The 13453-nt window shown below is 49.1% G+C and overlaps 1 protein-coding gene across 1 annotated transcript in view; it reads left to right on the forward strand.

Moving 5' to 3' along the window:
* Nucleotides 1–13453, forward strand: part of CAPN13 (calpain 13) — a gene marked incomplete at its 3' end in the record, with an annotated part of 46118 nt that overhangs the window by 11470 nt on the left and 21195 nt on the right. The window contains exons 4-7 of the mRNA XM_081068450.1: nucleotides 339–475; nucleotides 4551–4725; nucleotides 5655–5729; nucleotides 10360–10448. Of these exons, the coding sequence (XP_080924576.1) occupies nucleotides 339–475; nucleotides 4551–4725; nucleotides 5655–5729; nucleotides 10360–10448 (476 nt within the window). The remainder of the gene's footprint in view (nucleotides 1–338; nucleotides 476–4550; nucleotides 4726–5654; nucleotides 5730–10359; nucleotides 10449–13453) is intronic.

Genomic DNA, 13453 nt, shown 5'->3' on the forward strand with positions numbered 1-13453 from the left:
CCTACTGCCATTTTGTGTGCAAGCTGTACCTGGAGAGTTGCATATTTGGAGCTCACAAAGGACTTGCCAAAGTGAGGCCAGAGTGAGTAGCAAAGTCCAACTAAACCCTAAGTCTCCTTTTCTGCTAGTATTTTCCTTGACTACCTTGGTCTGTGACTCATTTTTTCCATCTCTCAGTGAAGATGACATGCCCATCCCCTATCCATCAACATGGGATGAGTTCATTTTTGCTTCATGGACGTCACATGGTGATGGTTGTTATCTTTTGGCACAGGATGAGGGTCTAGGAGCTCCTTCTGCCCCAGTTGTACTGAGCTATATTATCATCTCTCTTCCAGTTCTGGCAGTGTGGCCAGTGGGTGGAAGTGGTGGTTGATGATCGCCTGCCTGTCGGGACCAACGGATGCCTCTTTGTGCACCCTCTCAACAACAACCAAGAGTTTTGGCCCTGTCTGCTGGAGAAAGCCTATGCTAAGTAAGGATGGGTCCACCCCTCAGCCCAGGGCCTTGATGCTGGCCCTGCCTGACCAGCTGCTTGCGCTGACACATGCTTCCCACCGGCCGGCCCTGAGATTTGGGGCAGCTTTGCTGAATGCAATTGATGCCCCTGGGAGCATCAGAGCCTTTGCCACCTAGCTTGGCATCCTCCTTAAATAATTGCTGTGTGCTAAGCTGTGTTCAGGTTGTTAGGAGGGATGCAGAGGCACTTAGCAAGGGGTGGGGGGCAGGCAGGGCTGGACAGAGATATGCACTGATAATGGTGTTACTGCAAGGGCTGGTCTAAGCGCCCAAATAAAATATAATATCACGGTCATAGTCAGCTGAGAGTGCAGAAGAAAGAAAATAATTCTGACTTTCGCACTCACAGAGTCAGGCTGAGGCTGTGCAGAGAAGATAGCATGGAGTGAGGCCTTGGAGAACGAGTAGACTTTCAGCAGGAGGCATCCCCATCAGTGGGAATGATTTGAGCAGAGACCTAGAGGTGGGACAGTTCAAAGTGAGGTTGGAGCAATGGGGACCTGAAATGCTGTGAGGTTGCATTTTTGTGGGGGGTTCAGGGCAGAAGTTACTCGTTATCATATGGTCCAAACACTGTGATTCAGGGGCTATCTTCTGGTGTTGACAACTCAAGGACTATAAACACCCCAATTCATAGGTTACTTTTACTCAACAGTTGGCTGTTGCGCATTTAGCCATAGGCCAGGCACTATGCTTAGCACTAGATAGGAACACTCAGACTGGCTCAAGTGTGTGTGTGTGAAATCACTGTCATAAAGACCCACACATGTGAGGGACATCTCAGAGTTAGAAATCAACACTAGGAGACGAAAAGACAGAGGACCACCCCTTTCAGGAGAAGATGGATAGTGAAGAGTGTTACCAAATCAGATTTCCCAAAGATCATTCTCACCAACCCCTCATTTTACAAAAGGGAATGCCAAGGCTTTCAATAGTGATGTGATGGCAGGAGTAAGTATCTAGCTGGAATCTGCTGAGGTCTTTAGTCATTTGACCAGGGGACATCATTTAGCAAGACCGAAGACTCTGTCCATCCTGTCCTGGGCCCCCCAGACTATCCCAGCTCCTGTCCTTCTGGAGGTCAAAATCTGAACAGCAAGACATCTCAAGACCTCCTCTTTTTTGCATTCTTCCTTTTGAGCCAACTTATAAAAAAACTAAAGCTGTTGCTCATTTCCAGTATTAAGAAGAGCTGTTCATTAGCATTTAAGAATGAAGCCCAGATAACAGCCAAGGTTGTTGAACCAATCTATATGTTTGGGGAGGTTAATTCACATCTAAGCTACTTACACAAATACTACCATTATCTTTCCAGTATAGAGTCAGGCCTCACCACTTCAGGGCCTTGTTTTTTCCTGTGTAAAAGGTGGCAGAGCCTGGCAGTTCACTGGGAGAATTAGAAAGCTTGCAGAATGAAATGATGACTCTGACCCCATTTGTTAACAGCTGACCTAAGGCAATCATTCAGCTTGAAAAGAAATGGGAAACTGGACCGGGAATCCACATTCCACTGCCTAGAGAAATCTAGCGGGGGATAAAATGTCTCAAATTATTAAGCTGTTTAAAAGCTTTTCCTTTTATCCAAAGAAGGAAGTTATAAATTGCAGGCATGAATCAAATAGAATTATAGCATATCAGAGCTGGAAGCAACTGCTGTCAGCATCAAACCCTACCTTCTTCTTTGAGATATGAGGAAACTGAGGCTCAGAATGGTGAAATGACTTGCCCAAGGTCACAAGGTATTAGAGGCCTACTTGGAATGAGAACTTGCTTTCCCATCATCTCTTCATCCTGTCAATCCTATTGGGAAAGGATTTGTCTTTTTGCTTCTGTGGAACTCAGCAGGACCACAGCACAAACGTGGAGAACCCATTAGTCCAGCTGGAGATGGCTATCTTTCCCTCCGAGTGTGTAGGCAATGCCGAGTGAACATGTAGATTTTGAACTTTCAACTGTCCTTGTAGCTGGGGGTCTGGAAATGCCTTGGTCAAGGCAATCAGATGTGCATATGTTGGGGGGGGGTATCTATGTTTGCAGATTTTTCTCCCCTGAGGTCATAAAATAGAGAGGAGATTGGGGGATATGATCTGGTAGTCTGTATATCATCCCAATCTGCAGTTAAGAATTGCAGCATTTCAGCATCCTTTCTGGCTCTGATTCAGACATCTGAATTTTCCCCTCATTCATATCATTTCTGGAAGGACAGATATTTTCCCAAAATGAGGCTGAAGCAGAAGGATGAGAACAAGGCTCTCTCAGAATTCCCCGGTTCAGGTGACACAACGTCGTGACAGGTGTGGTGAACACAGTTCTCTCTCTTTCCTTCCCTTTCTGTCTCCTGTCAGCAAAGGGGGCTAAGAATAGCTGCCATGTTCCTGAAGCATCAGCAGGATTTGTGAACTCATGTTTGTAAAGCAGAGAGATAGCTCCTTGTCAAAACATCCAGCTGTCTCTGGGACAGGCTTTGTGGGCATGGCAGAGCGACAGTGAGAGAAGGCTGTGGAAGGGGGCTGCTGGCTGCAGGTCCTGTCCCTTGCTTTGGTGTCCCTGTGGTGACTGCAGAATGCTGTAGCTACAGCATCAGATGAGGCCCACAGACAGAGATGCAGTGGGCCCAAAGGGATGGGACCAAGCCCGAAGGCTGCTTCTCTGGAATCGTTCTGGTACAGCCTTCTTTGAAGCCAGGGGATACTCCTGAGGGTATCACCAGGAGGTCACGTTGACGGGCTCGGAAATGGGTTCCAGAACCCTAGTCTTTGTGAACTTCCAGTGCCCTCAGCAAAGCCCTCTTAGTCTAGGACCCGGAGCCAGAATACCTGTGGGAAATCAAGAAAGGCAGACATTCAGACACAGCAGGGCATAATCATGATCAAAGGTAGGCTTTGCGGTTGACAAAGCAAACAGTCTGGAGATAAAAGTATGTATAGTACCTGGCATAACCCTGTGTCAGAGAGAGGGAGAGAGAGAGAGAATTTAAAACCAGTTAGATAACAAGTTGATATTAGTCACATGGTAGTTCCCGTAGAATGACTTTTGTTCTGTATACCCTTAGCTTTCTTTAATAAAAGACTTTCTAAACTATACATGGCATTTTGCCTGGGATGTGGTCTTGCTGATAGTGGCTGCTTGCTGTATATTTGCTGGGTGAATTTACATGAAGACAGCCCCCAGGGCTGATCCAGTCAACCCCCCCATTTCCAGGGGAAAGGCTGAGGACCAGGAAGGGAAGAGTCTTGTCCAGGTTTGCAGGCCCCATTAGAGGCAGATGCATGAATAGAGCCAGGTACCTGACCCCCGTGACTGCATTAACAGAAAGAAGGCCATAGTAGGAGCGTCCCCACTGCCACTGGCCGGAGCGTCCTCACCTACGTTACCTTCAGGAAAGTTGTCCTGTCTTTCTGATGATTCTGGGCAGATGAATCTGAGAATGGGAATGGGAACTCCGGATCAAGGTTTGGACAGAGTGAAAACAGAGGCTACCTGTGGCCACAGCAGGGGTCAGGGCTGCTGATCGGGAGGTCTGTGAGGGCAGGAATGGGCTCTCCTTCATTCGTGAACGTTCAGTGCCTAGTGTGGTGCCCTGCACACAGTAGGCACTTACCACTGTTGTTAAACTGAACAGGAAACAGTGGATCCTCATCATAATAACATCCAACATTTGCTAAGGGCTTGCCATAAGCCAGGAACTATGCTAAGTCCAGCGCCATGAGGCTAAGTAATTTGTCCAAGGTCAAGCAGGTAAATATGTGGTGAGGTTGGGATCTGACCAGTGGCCTGTGGCTCTAGCACCTGCACTCCTAACCTCTACACAATACTGCCACTCATGGAGCTGCCCAGGGGAAAGACAGGGCTGAGGAGGGCACCTCACTAGACTCTCCATCGAGGTGCATGGAAGGTGGGTGGCCAGGGTGTGGGGGTGGCGCAGGTAGTCCTTCACCAGGGAAATACACAGAAGTCAGGTGTGCAGCCTTCCTCCCTGGAGTGTCTCACCGAAGGCACCACAGGGGTTTGCTCTGGCGTTCTCCTCCTAGGTTACATGGCTCCTATGAGAACCTGCACTTCGGCTACATCGCTGATGCCCTCGTGGAGCTCACAGGGGGGGTGGTCACTTGCATTGACCTGCACTCCACCTCTTCCAACCTGCTCACGATGGTGCGGACGGCTGCCAAGTTGGGATCCCTGATGGCCTGTGGCACCCCGGCGGGGGTGAGTAGAACCCGAATCCCTTTCAACGGGTTCAAGCCTGGCCCGTCCAGCTAGAGAAGAGAGAGGCCAAGCGGCTGCCGGGGAGCCCTGATACTGCACTTTATTGAGTTTATACCACTTCATCCTCACGACAGCACTCCCTCTGAGACAGGGAGTGCAGAATTCCCTTACAGAAGAGGATGGGCTCAGAGAGGCTACGTAAAATGTTCCCCATCACACAACCAGTACGTGGCAGAGCAGGGGTTCGTATGCAGCGGTCTAACTCCAAAGCCTTTGCCTAGTGCTTCCCTGTGACCAGGAGCAATGAATGGGTCCACAGTGACCAGTGTTTGTGTGTGAGGGTTGGCGGGTGGGGCTCAATTCTCCCTGACTCTAAATCTAAATGCAGCAATCCAAGGGCAGAACACCCCATTTTGAAAAGCTGGACAACCCTCCAAATTATTTGTGTTTTTTCTGAGACAGCCAGCTCCTTATCTGTGAGGACGCTTCCTTCATTCTTTAAACATGTGGGCTTTGAGTCACATATCTGTAATCCGATATGCCATCCCCAAACTAAGATGCACTTTAAACCCCAATTACTCATAGCACAGGGGTGGTGGGTATGCCTGGCAGACATGTGTTGTGCTGTGTCTCACGGATGATGAGTGATTGAAGGAGCAGCAGCCCGGTCCTCAGGACTCTGGGGGGACTCTGTCAGTAATGAGGTGGTCTCTTGAGGTATGAAATGCCTTGGGCCTCCACCACCCAGGAGCCTTCAAACTCTGCTTCTCTAGAGAAGAGTTTCAGGAATATATGCCATTCCAATACGAGTCAGCGGGACACTTTTCATCCAGCCATGGCTCAGCTGCTGATTGAATTGTGCTTTTCTATTTCTTTGAGGAACCTATGACTGTTTGTTTAATGCATGTTTCTGCTTTGCTCCTTTGAAGCCAACAGGTGAGGACTTGGAAATGGAGAATGGCCTGGTGAGTCGGCATGCCTACACAGTGACTGGAGCTGAGCAGGTAAGAGTCCCATGAGCTGGGCCCCAGTGTTCTTCCTCCTCTAAATAGGAGGCAGAATTATACACCTTTAGCAAGCCCAGCAAAGCTGACATGAGTATTATCACCCTGGCCCCATGGTGGCACCATCACGGATAGCCTCATTTCCTCTACGCATCCAGAAATTCTGGTGCCCAGTATCCTCATCCACCAGGGACCCACCAGAAATTTTGCTCTCCTTGATCTGATCTGAGAAAGGATGAGTGTCTAGCTAGACTGGGGGACTAGCCCCAGAAGAAAGCGGAATGCACTAGTCAATTGACTCCGGGGCAAGTTTTGCCCCGAAAAGGTTTTATTTGTACCGTATCAACTAAACTGCTATAACTGAGATAACTCTCACATACAAGGCTCAAACAAGAGAGAAAGTTCATTTCTGTCTCAGGTAAGCCGGTGATTCCAGAGCCAGTAGATGGCCCTGCCATCCACATAAGGCTTCTGCCTGTGAGCCCAGGGCGGGTCCCCTTATCTCCTAGCCAGGGGAAGAGAAAGATGCCAGGGGATACTTAAACATCCATATAGAAGGCACACATCAGGAAAGGCTTATGCCACTTCCTCGCAGATTCCATTAGTCTGAACCTAAACATGTGAGCACACCAAGGCCCAAGGGAGTCTGGGAAACACAATGTCTCGCTGGCTGCCATATGCCCAGCTAAAATTTTATTCGCATAGAGGAGACAAGGATGGCTTACTGGAGGATAGGCTTCCTTTTGATATAAGAATCGACTTGTAGTGGACAAAAATGTATGTAATTGCTCTGTACAGTAACACTTGTTCTGGAAAACACTACTAAAGGCCAGTTTCCTCCATTCATAAATGAAGAAGCTGAGGCCTGAGAGGAGAAGACCATTCACAAGGTCACACAGCTTCTTGCACTCGCTGGGCCTAGACACCACGTCTCCTCAGTTTCCTTCTGTGCTGATCATGCAGCCATGTGGTAAAAGCACCTCCTGGCCTTGTGATGATTTCCCACAAATATTCTCCCATTTCTGTATTTCCCACAACTCTTGAGATCTAATCATGTCTTTTAGGCTGGAAGAGATAGCATTCCAAACTCCAGGGTACATTTTTCACAGGTGTTTATGGGCCAAGGAATGCAGTGTCAGGTTCTGTTTCTAGCGTGCTTTCTCCTGCTTACCTTCCCTCTTTATCAATCCATCTTTCCTGTCCATTGACCTAAGGGCTGTTACTCCATTGTTTCATGTTTTGGTGAATGTTCCAACCCACATCACAAGGACAGTGCCTTCTGTCTCCTGCCTGTCTCTCTAAGGAAATCAGTAACAAAATGCTTCCTCTGGAGGCACCTTAAATGCTTATTGGATCAATGGATGGGTACGCTTACATGAGTGAATGAAAGCATTTGTATGTGGCCTGTGATGATGACATCATTGATCCTTCATCATGGAACATATGTGAGCAGCTCAAAAGACATTTCCCACAAGCAAGGAAGAGGTTGTCCTGATAAACCCAGGCCAGAAGAAATCCCAGTCACAGCAGCTCCAGACCCCCTTCCTCTGAATTCTCCCCAGCCCTTTTCTGAATTGACCATGGCGACAGCTAATACCATCATCACACCTGGCCATGTACACACTGGCCATGTTCCCTGTCCCAGATGTGGACAAGTCTAGACTACCGATAGCAAACAGATGTTTTTAACGTGTGTCAACCTTGACTGATTGGCTGTGCTGCCTGGATCACTGTGTTGACAAGCCTTTGTCATGGCTTCCAGGTTGGGGGAAAGAGAACCGTGATAGTGAATGATATCTGTGCTGGGTATAGAATGAAGGAGCTGTAGTACCTACACAATGTATCTGCCTTTCCTGCACAAGGCCCTTTTTATACATTGAGACACCCTTTGTTTCCCCTCTGAACATAGTGGAGAAGGGACTTGTGTATTCAGAGGTCCAGATGGCCATGGGATGTGAGTCCCCACAGAGGCTGGGTGGCAGTGATAGCCGAGTTATAGAGAGTAGTCATGTACACACCAAGAGCCAAAGGGATGGAGACGAACTCAGGAGTCGGGCCGTGGGCTCAGCTGGGGTTTAGGTGCCTAATGATTCCTCCCACAGGACACGCTTTGGTTTGTCCTTATAGTACACTGAGTGGTCTGAACAGGACACCTCCCCTGTGACGGTAGGTGATTAAAACCCAGTGTCCTCAATGGTCTATTCTCACCATTCCTGCCACTCTGAGGCTGCTGACACTTCCCAGCCTGTGTTCCACAGAGCACTAGCGTGGCAAGATCCTCAGGGGAGCTCACCATAGCCCCTATTTGGAGACTCATGGTAGACATTTACATTTTAAAGGCTCTGAGAAGGCCTGTATTAATGATACAAGTACAGCTTGCTTTTCTTCTACCATTAGCCACAAAACCCTTTTTTTCCCCCCGAAATAACTATTGATAGCCTATAGACCTAGTATTCAAACAAATATATTTAAGGAAATACTGTCCTAGAATAGAAAACCTGGATTCTTTATTGCCCAGTGGTACCCTTTCTGAGAGAGCTGACCAGGGTCAGGGGTAGTCAGTAGCCAGGAGAGTGAAGCAAGTGAACCAGCCCCTTCTTAGACGTAGCTGTGACCTTGGCCTCACATGACTCCTGGAGCCACCTGGAGCCTCCTGGAGTCACCTTGGCCCATGTGATCACCAGTAAGGCACTGACAAAAAAGAGTGCCATGGTCAGACAAGGACCCAAGAACTTGACTTGGTTAAAGATTCCTCCTCCAGAAAGAGGTTATAACTCTCTGCAAGTGCTAAGATTACACCAGCCCATAAATGCAGTGTGCTTTTTAATCTGCTCATCCTCCCTCTGGGCAGGACACAGACAGGAAGATAAATGAAATTGGCATTTTTTATTATGTACCTAGCTTGGTCCATGACTCCCCTGGGCAGTGGGGAGAGTGTTTATCTGCATGCCTCATTTAACCCTCTTCAGGCCCCCTCTAATCACTGGCTACTCTTCTCCCCTGTGCCCAGCTGACCCCTGACTGTCCGTTAGGCACTGAGGTGACTTATTAAGCTCTTTGCGCCACAAGACAACCATTTCTCACATCCTGCTCTATGGGCCCCGCCAGGTGCTGGCAATTAATAATATTCTGTATGCGCGACCTGGAGTGCCCAGGTCTGGGGCAGAGAGGGGCCGGAAATCTGGGTTTGTGCCAGGCGCACCCCCCATTCCACATGACATTAAAAGCCAGATCACCTCCCACTGCAGTGCCAGCCAAAGATAAAAGCAGACAAGGAACAGCCACAGGAAAAAAAAAAAAAACACGAAAAAAATCCTTACCCCAGTCAGATTCTTGGGCCCTTGTCTGACTGCATTGCTCCTTCATGGCCATGCCCAATTGGTGGTGACATAGGCTTTGGCCAGGTTGCCCAGGGGTTATATGCGAGGTTAGGGTCATGGCCATATCTGAGAATGGGCTGGGCATTGGAGCAGCTGTACCCTTTATCCACCCCTAATTCCAAAATTAAGAACCTAAGCTTACTGACAGTCACTGGGGTCAGAATTCTGCCTCTGCCACTTACTCTGTGGCCTTGGGAAAGTTGCTCAGCTTCTCTGATGCTCAGTTTCCTCCTCTCCAAGACAAGGATTCTATAAAACTCTGCCTCAGAGGATTGATGGGCATAACACGTCAAGCATTCAGCTGGAGCCTGGCTCTGAGCTCTGCCTCCACACTAGGGTTCTTTTCTGTGTGGTGAAGTTCCATTCAGCCTCCTCTGACCCGGAGTCAATGAACAAGTTTGCCTCCTCCCTCGTCCTCCAAGCCTCTGTCTCCGCAGACAACATTAGCACAGATCAATATCACAGCTACAGCTCAATCACGCTTCAATTTCTCTTTCCAGGCTGAGGGTTCCTGGATCAGGGACCATAGGTTCAAAGGGTGGCTATTATTTCGTTGTAATTTTTCAACAGTGTTGCCCTCCGGCCTCAGCGGTCTGAAGGAGCAAATGTGCCAACCTCCCTACCTGGGAGATTGATGGCGAGGTCCCCAGGGGAAAGGAAAGTCCAGGCCATCGGGGCGCCCTGTTCATCAACAGAGGCAGGGTAGCAAGGTGCAGTGCGCCAGGCTCGGATATCTTGATTCCCAGATTGACGTGGTCTTCCTCAAATCAGCCTCTTTGCTCAGGACAGCACTGTGGGGACTCCAGACTCCGGCACAGCTCCCAGCAGGTGGCTGACAGGGAAGCAGCTCTGTCTATGAAATAGAGATGCTGGCTGTGGCAGGGCTTGGAAGAGGCTGGGGACCCATAAAGTTCTCCCCTTTGCAGCCTGCGGCAACATCCTGTGCTATTTATCTGCTATTAAATTTCAGCTCACCCAAGTTCTGGGATGCAGCCGTATGGAATGATGAAGTTGCACCTGCCCTGCAAGGTGCTGAGCAGAAAGGGGCCATTTTCTCCTCTATCTAATTCCAACTCCACACAGGCAGCAGACATTGATTTTTTTTTCCTTTCAATTTTTTTTCTGGCTGCAGCCAAATGAGGTCAGAAGTTAAATTAGTCCTTGGAGGTAAAAAGCAGCTGCATTCATATCCCCACTTTCTGCTGACTTTTGCTGGAGCACACTGACAGTTTCCTTTCTGTTCTTTACAGATTCAGTACAGGAGAGGCTGGGAAGATCTTATCCGGCTGTGGAACCCTTGGGGGGACCACTTCGAATGGCGAGGGCGCTGGAGTGACAGGTACGGCTTCTGTAAATCTCTCTATCCATCACTGAAACCCAGTGTTCAGACTGCACCCTGCCCCAGGAGGAGGGTGTCTGTCTCCCCTGCTGGGGATCTCACTGCATGCTTTTCCAGTTCACACCTGTGTGTGGCTGTCGGTCCATCTCATACTCCCGTGATGCTATTCACCAGGCATCTTTTAGATACCAACTGTGGACTATCTAAGTACTCTGTACTTAGTACTAAGTACTTAGTACTAAGTACTCTGTACTAAGTACTCTGTCTGAGGTGGGTGCTGTGGGATATACAGAGATGACAAGACCCAGTCTGTCCTCCAGAAGGTCACAGTCTAGAGCTGTGGACCCATATATCCAGAATTAGTTAATAAAAAAAATATAAAAAGGAGGGGCAGGTCAGGACCTAAGTTCCACCTGGCAGAGAGAACTGGAGAGCAGGTGCCTCATCCCATAAAGGGATCCCAATTACTGATTTGGAGGTAATGGGTCCTGATGACGCCATGTGCTTCGGGTGGAAAGGGTTTCATTTTGGGGGGAGTGAGGGGAACTGAGGCAAGAACCTGGATGATCTTTTTCCTCCGTCCAGCTGGGTCACTGTCCTGCCCTACTGGTCTGGACTCTCACGGGTGACCGATGCTCAGAGTAGGAGTGAATGGAGCTCAGCGGGTCTCAGATGCCCCTGTTGGCCATGCCTGACAGCTGACCAGTGGGGACCCGACTGTGTGGTCAGAGGTTCCCACACAGAGGGAGCTGGGCTGGCATTTCCCAGCTGCCAAGGGGCCTGGGAGACATGTTCTACCTCCTCACTGACCGAGAATGAGATGGCGGCCCCGAGAGGGACAGAGAGTCTGGGACAGGTAGTTGCTCCTCTGGGCAGCCAGCAGGGCCCAGCCCTGTCGCATTCCTCTGAGGACCTGTGCATATCCATGAAAAGTGCTGAGATACAGCAGGGGCCGCAGCAGCATTGCTGGGGATACGAGTTGGGGTATATGTAGGGAGAAGTGGGGAGTGGAAAAGAGAACATGATCTCAAAGGACGTGCAAAGCATTCAGACATACGGGAGAACAAGACCCAATAAGCAGTGAAAAGCAACGCCCAGAGTGTGGCCCAATGGCCCAGGCTAGGCTGTGGCAGGGACCTCTCCCATCCTCCATGAGCCTGACAGTGGATGTAAGCCCATGTCAGTGGGCGCTCAGCAAATGGGAGATGGAAATACTATTAGAGAGAACGATAGGAAAGCAAGGGAGGGGAAGAGGGAGGCAAAAAACAACATAGATTCGCAGCATAAACCTGGTGTGACCTCAGATACACCCTGGAGAACTGGGTAGCTGAATCCCCTCCACAGAAGGGGAATGATCTTGCAAAACCAGGAACCACTGGGCTATGTTTTTAATCACTCACCCAATCTCCTTTTCCCTTGCCTCTGTCCTTCCTATCTTCCCAGGGGTACCCTTTACCCTTTCCAATGTGAACATGAACAACCTCTGGCCTTTTCCAATTCTCCTTCCCAATCATTACACCAAGCTGCCGACTATGGCCCAGGAGGTGGTACAATTATCCAGAATCCTTGATTTGGGGGTAATTGTTGGGGATAGGACCGGAAGAGGAGCAGATGTCAATGACACATTCTTCTGGGGTGGGAGAACAGACCTTCAATATCACAGGAGCTCATGTTTGCCCATGTCTCCCATGCTAAATATCAAATGAGCGGTGAAAGGCCAACAAGGGACACTAGAGATCAGGAAAGAGAAGCCTCCAGTGGGCAGGCGTGTTCAGGGAAAGCTTCATGGATGGGAATGAACTTGAGTTCCACCCCCAAAAATAGGTATGACTCACTTTGGAAGAGATCACCGTGTAGGTGGGAAACAGTTACAGCGTGTTCAGGGCCAACAAGCTGGTCTGAAGCAAAGGAACCGGGGCGAGAAGTTAGGAGCTGGGGCTGAGCCCAATGCCAGCTTAGCAGTTTGGATTCACACCCTTTAGGCTTGGGGGTTTATGAAGGCCTCTGAGCCGCACAGAGATGTGTGGACTGCAGAGACTGGGAAGAGGCAGCTGGCAGGACCCACTCTGTAGGATCAGGTATTTTGGCTGAGCTCTGAGGTTCACCATTTCCCATGAGAAACCAGGCTAGAAGGAAGTGACGGGGCTGTATAATCACTGTCTCCATGCAGGTGGTCGATTTCCTCCCTACTTTTTAAAGAATGGGGATGGATGGAGAGAGCCGAACGGTCTAATCTCAGTCATAATTGAAATTTCAGCCGCACACACTTAAAGGAAAACTTGCATGAATCGATAGCGTATTGATTTATACTACATTTATTTTCCCTTACACACTGCAGAAAATGTAATTATCACTTAATTATCAAATTGCTGTTTTACCACAGCACATCTGACTGGCTCAACCTGCAGCCAGGAGCCTGAGGGGTGGTCCCTGCCTTGCTCTCCCAGCACAGAGGTGACCTAGGCCCTCTATGCAAGCCACTTACAGAGAAAGATCTCATTATACTTCTGCGCCTCTGGGGCCTGTTGTCTCTGAGCATACCTCCACTTTGAGGCGGGGACACCTGTTCCCTTCTGCCTGTGAGGGTCTCCTCCTTCACCACAGACCCTAGGACTAGCTTCTGGAATACATTCCCCTAATGAAGTGGACAATTTTAATTATTAATTAAGAAAGCAAAATAAATATTGCATGCCTACTATGTGCCAAGGCATTGTGTTAAGCCCCTGTGAGGATATCATCATGGTGAGCAAGGCTCATGGAACTTGGAGTCTAGTGAGAGACAACAAGAAATAAAGAAGCACTGGTAACACAGGGTACTAAGTGCTGAGACCGTAGTGGCACAGGGTGCCATGGGGCTCAAAGGAGGGGCATTGACTCTGGAGGTATAGTGGGGGTGTCAGAAGGGGACAAGCAAAGTTTCCTTATAGAAGTGTCTTTTAGGAGGAAAGATGAGTGAAAATTATCAGATTATAAGACGGAAAGAAGGAAGGGCAGGAGGAGACTCA

Source organism: Rhinolophus hipposideros (assembly GCF_964194185.1).
Source record: "Rhinolophus hipposideros genome assembly, chromosome: 12".
Lineage (NCBI taxonomy): Eukaryota > Metazoa > Chordata > Mammalia > Chiroptera > Rhinolophidae > Rhinolophus > Rhinolophus hipposideros.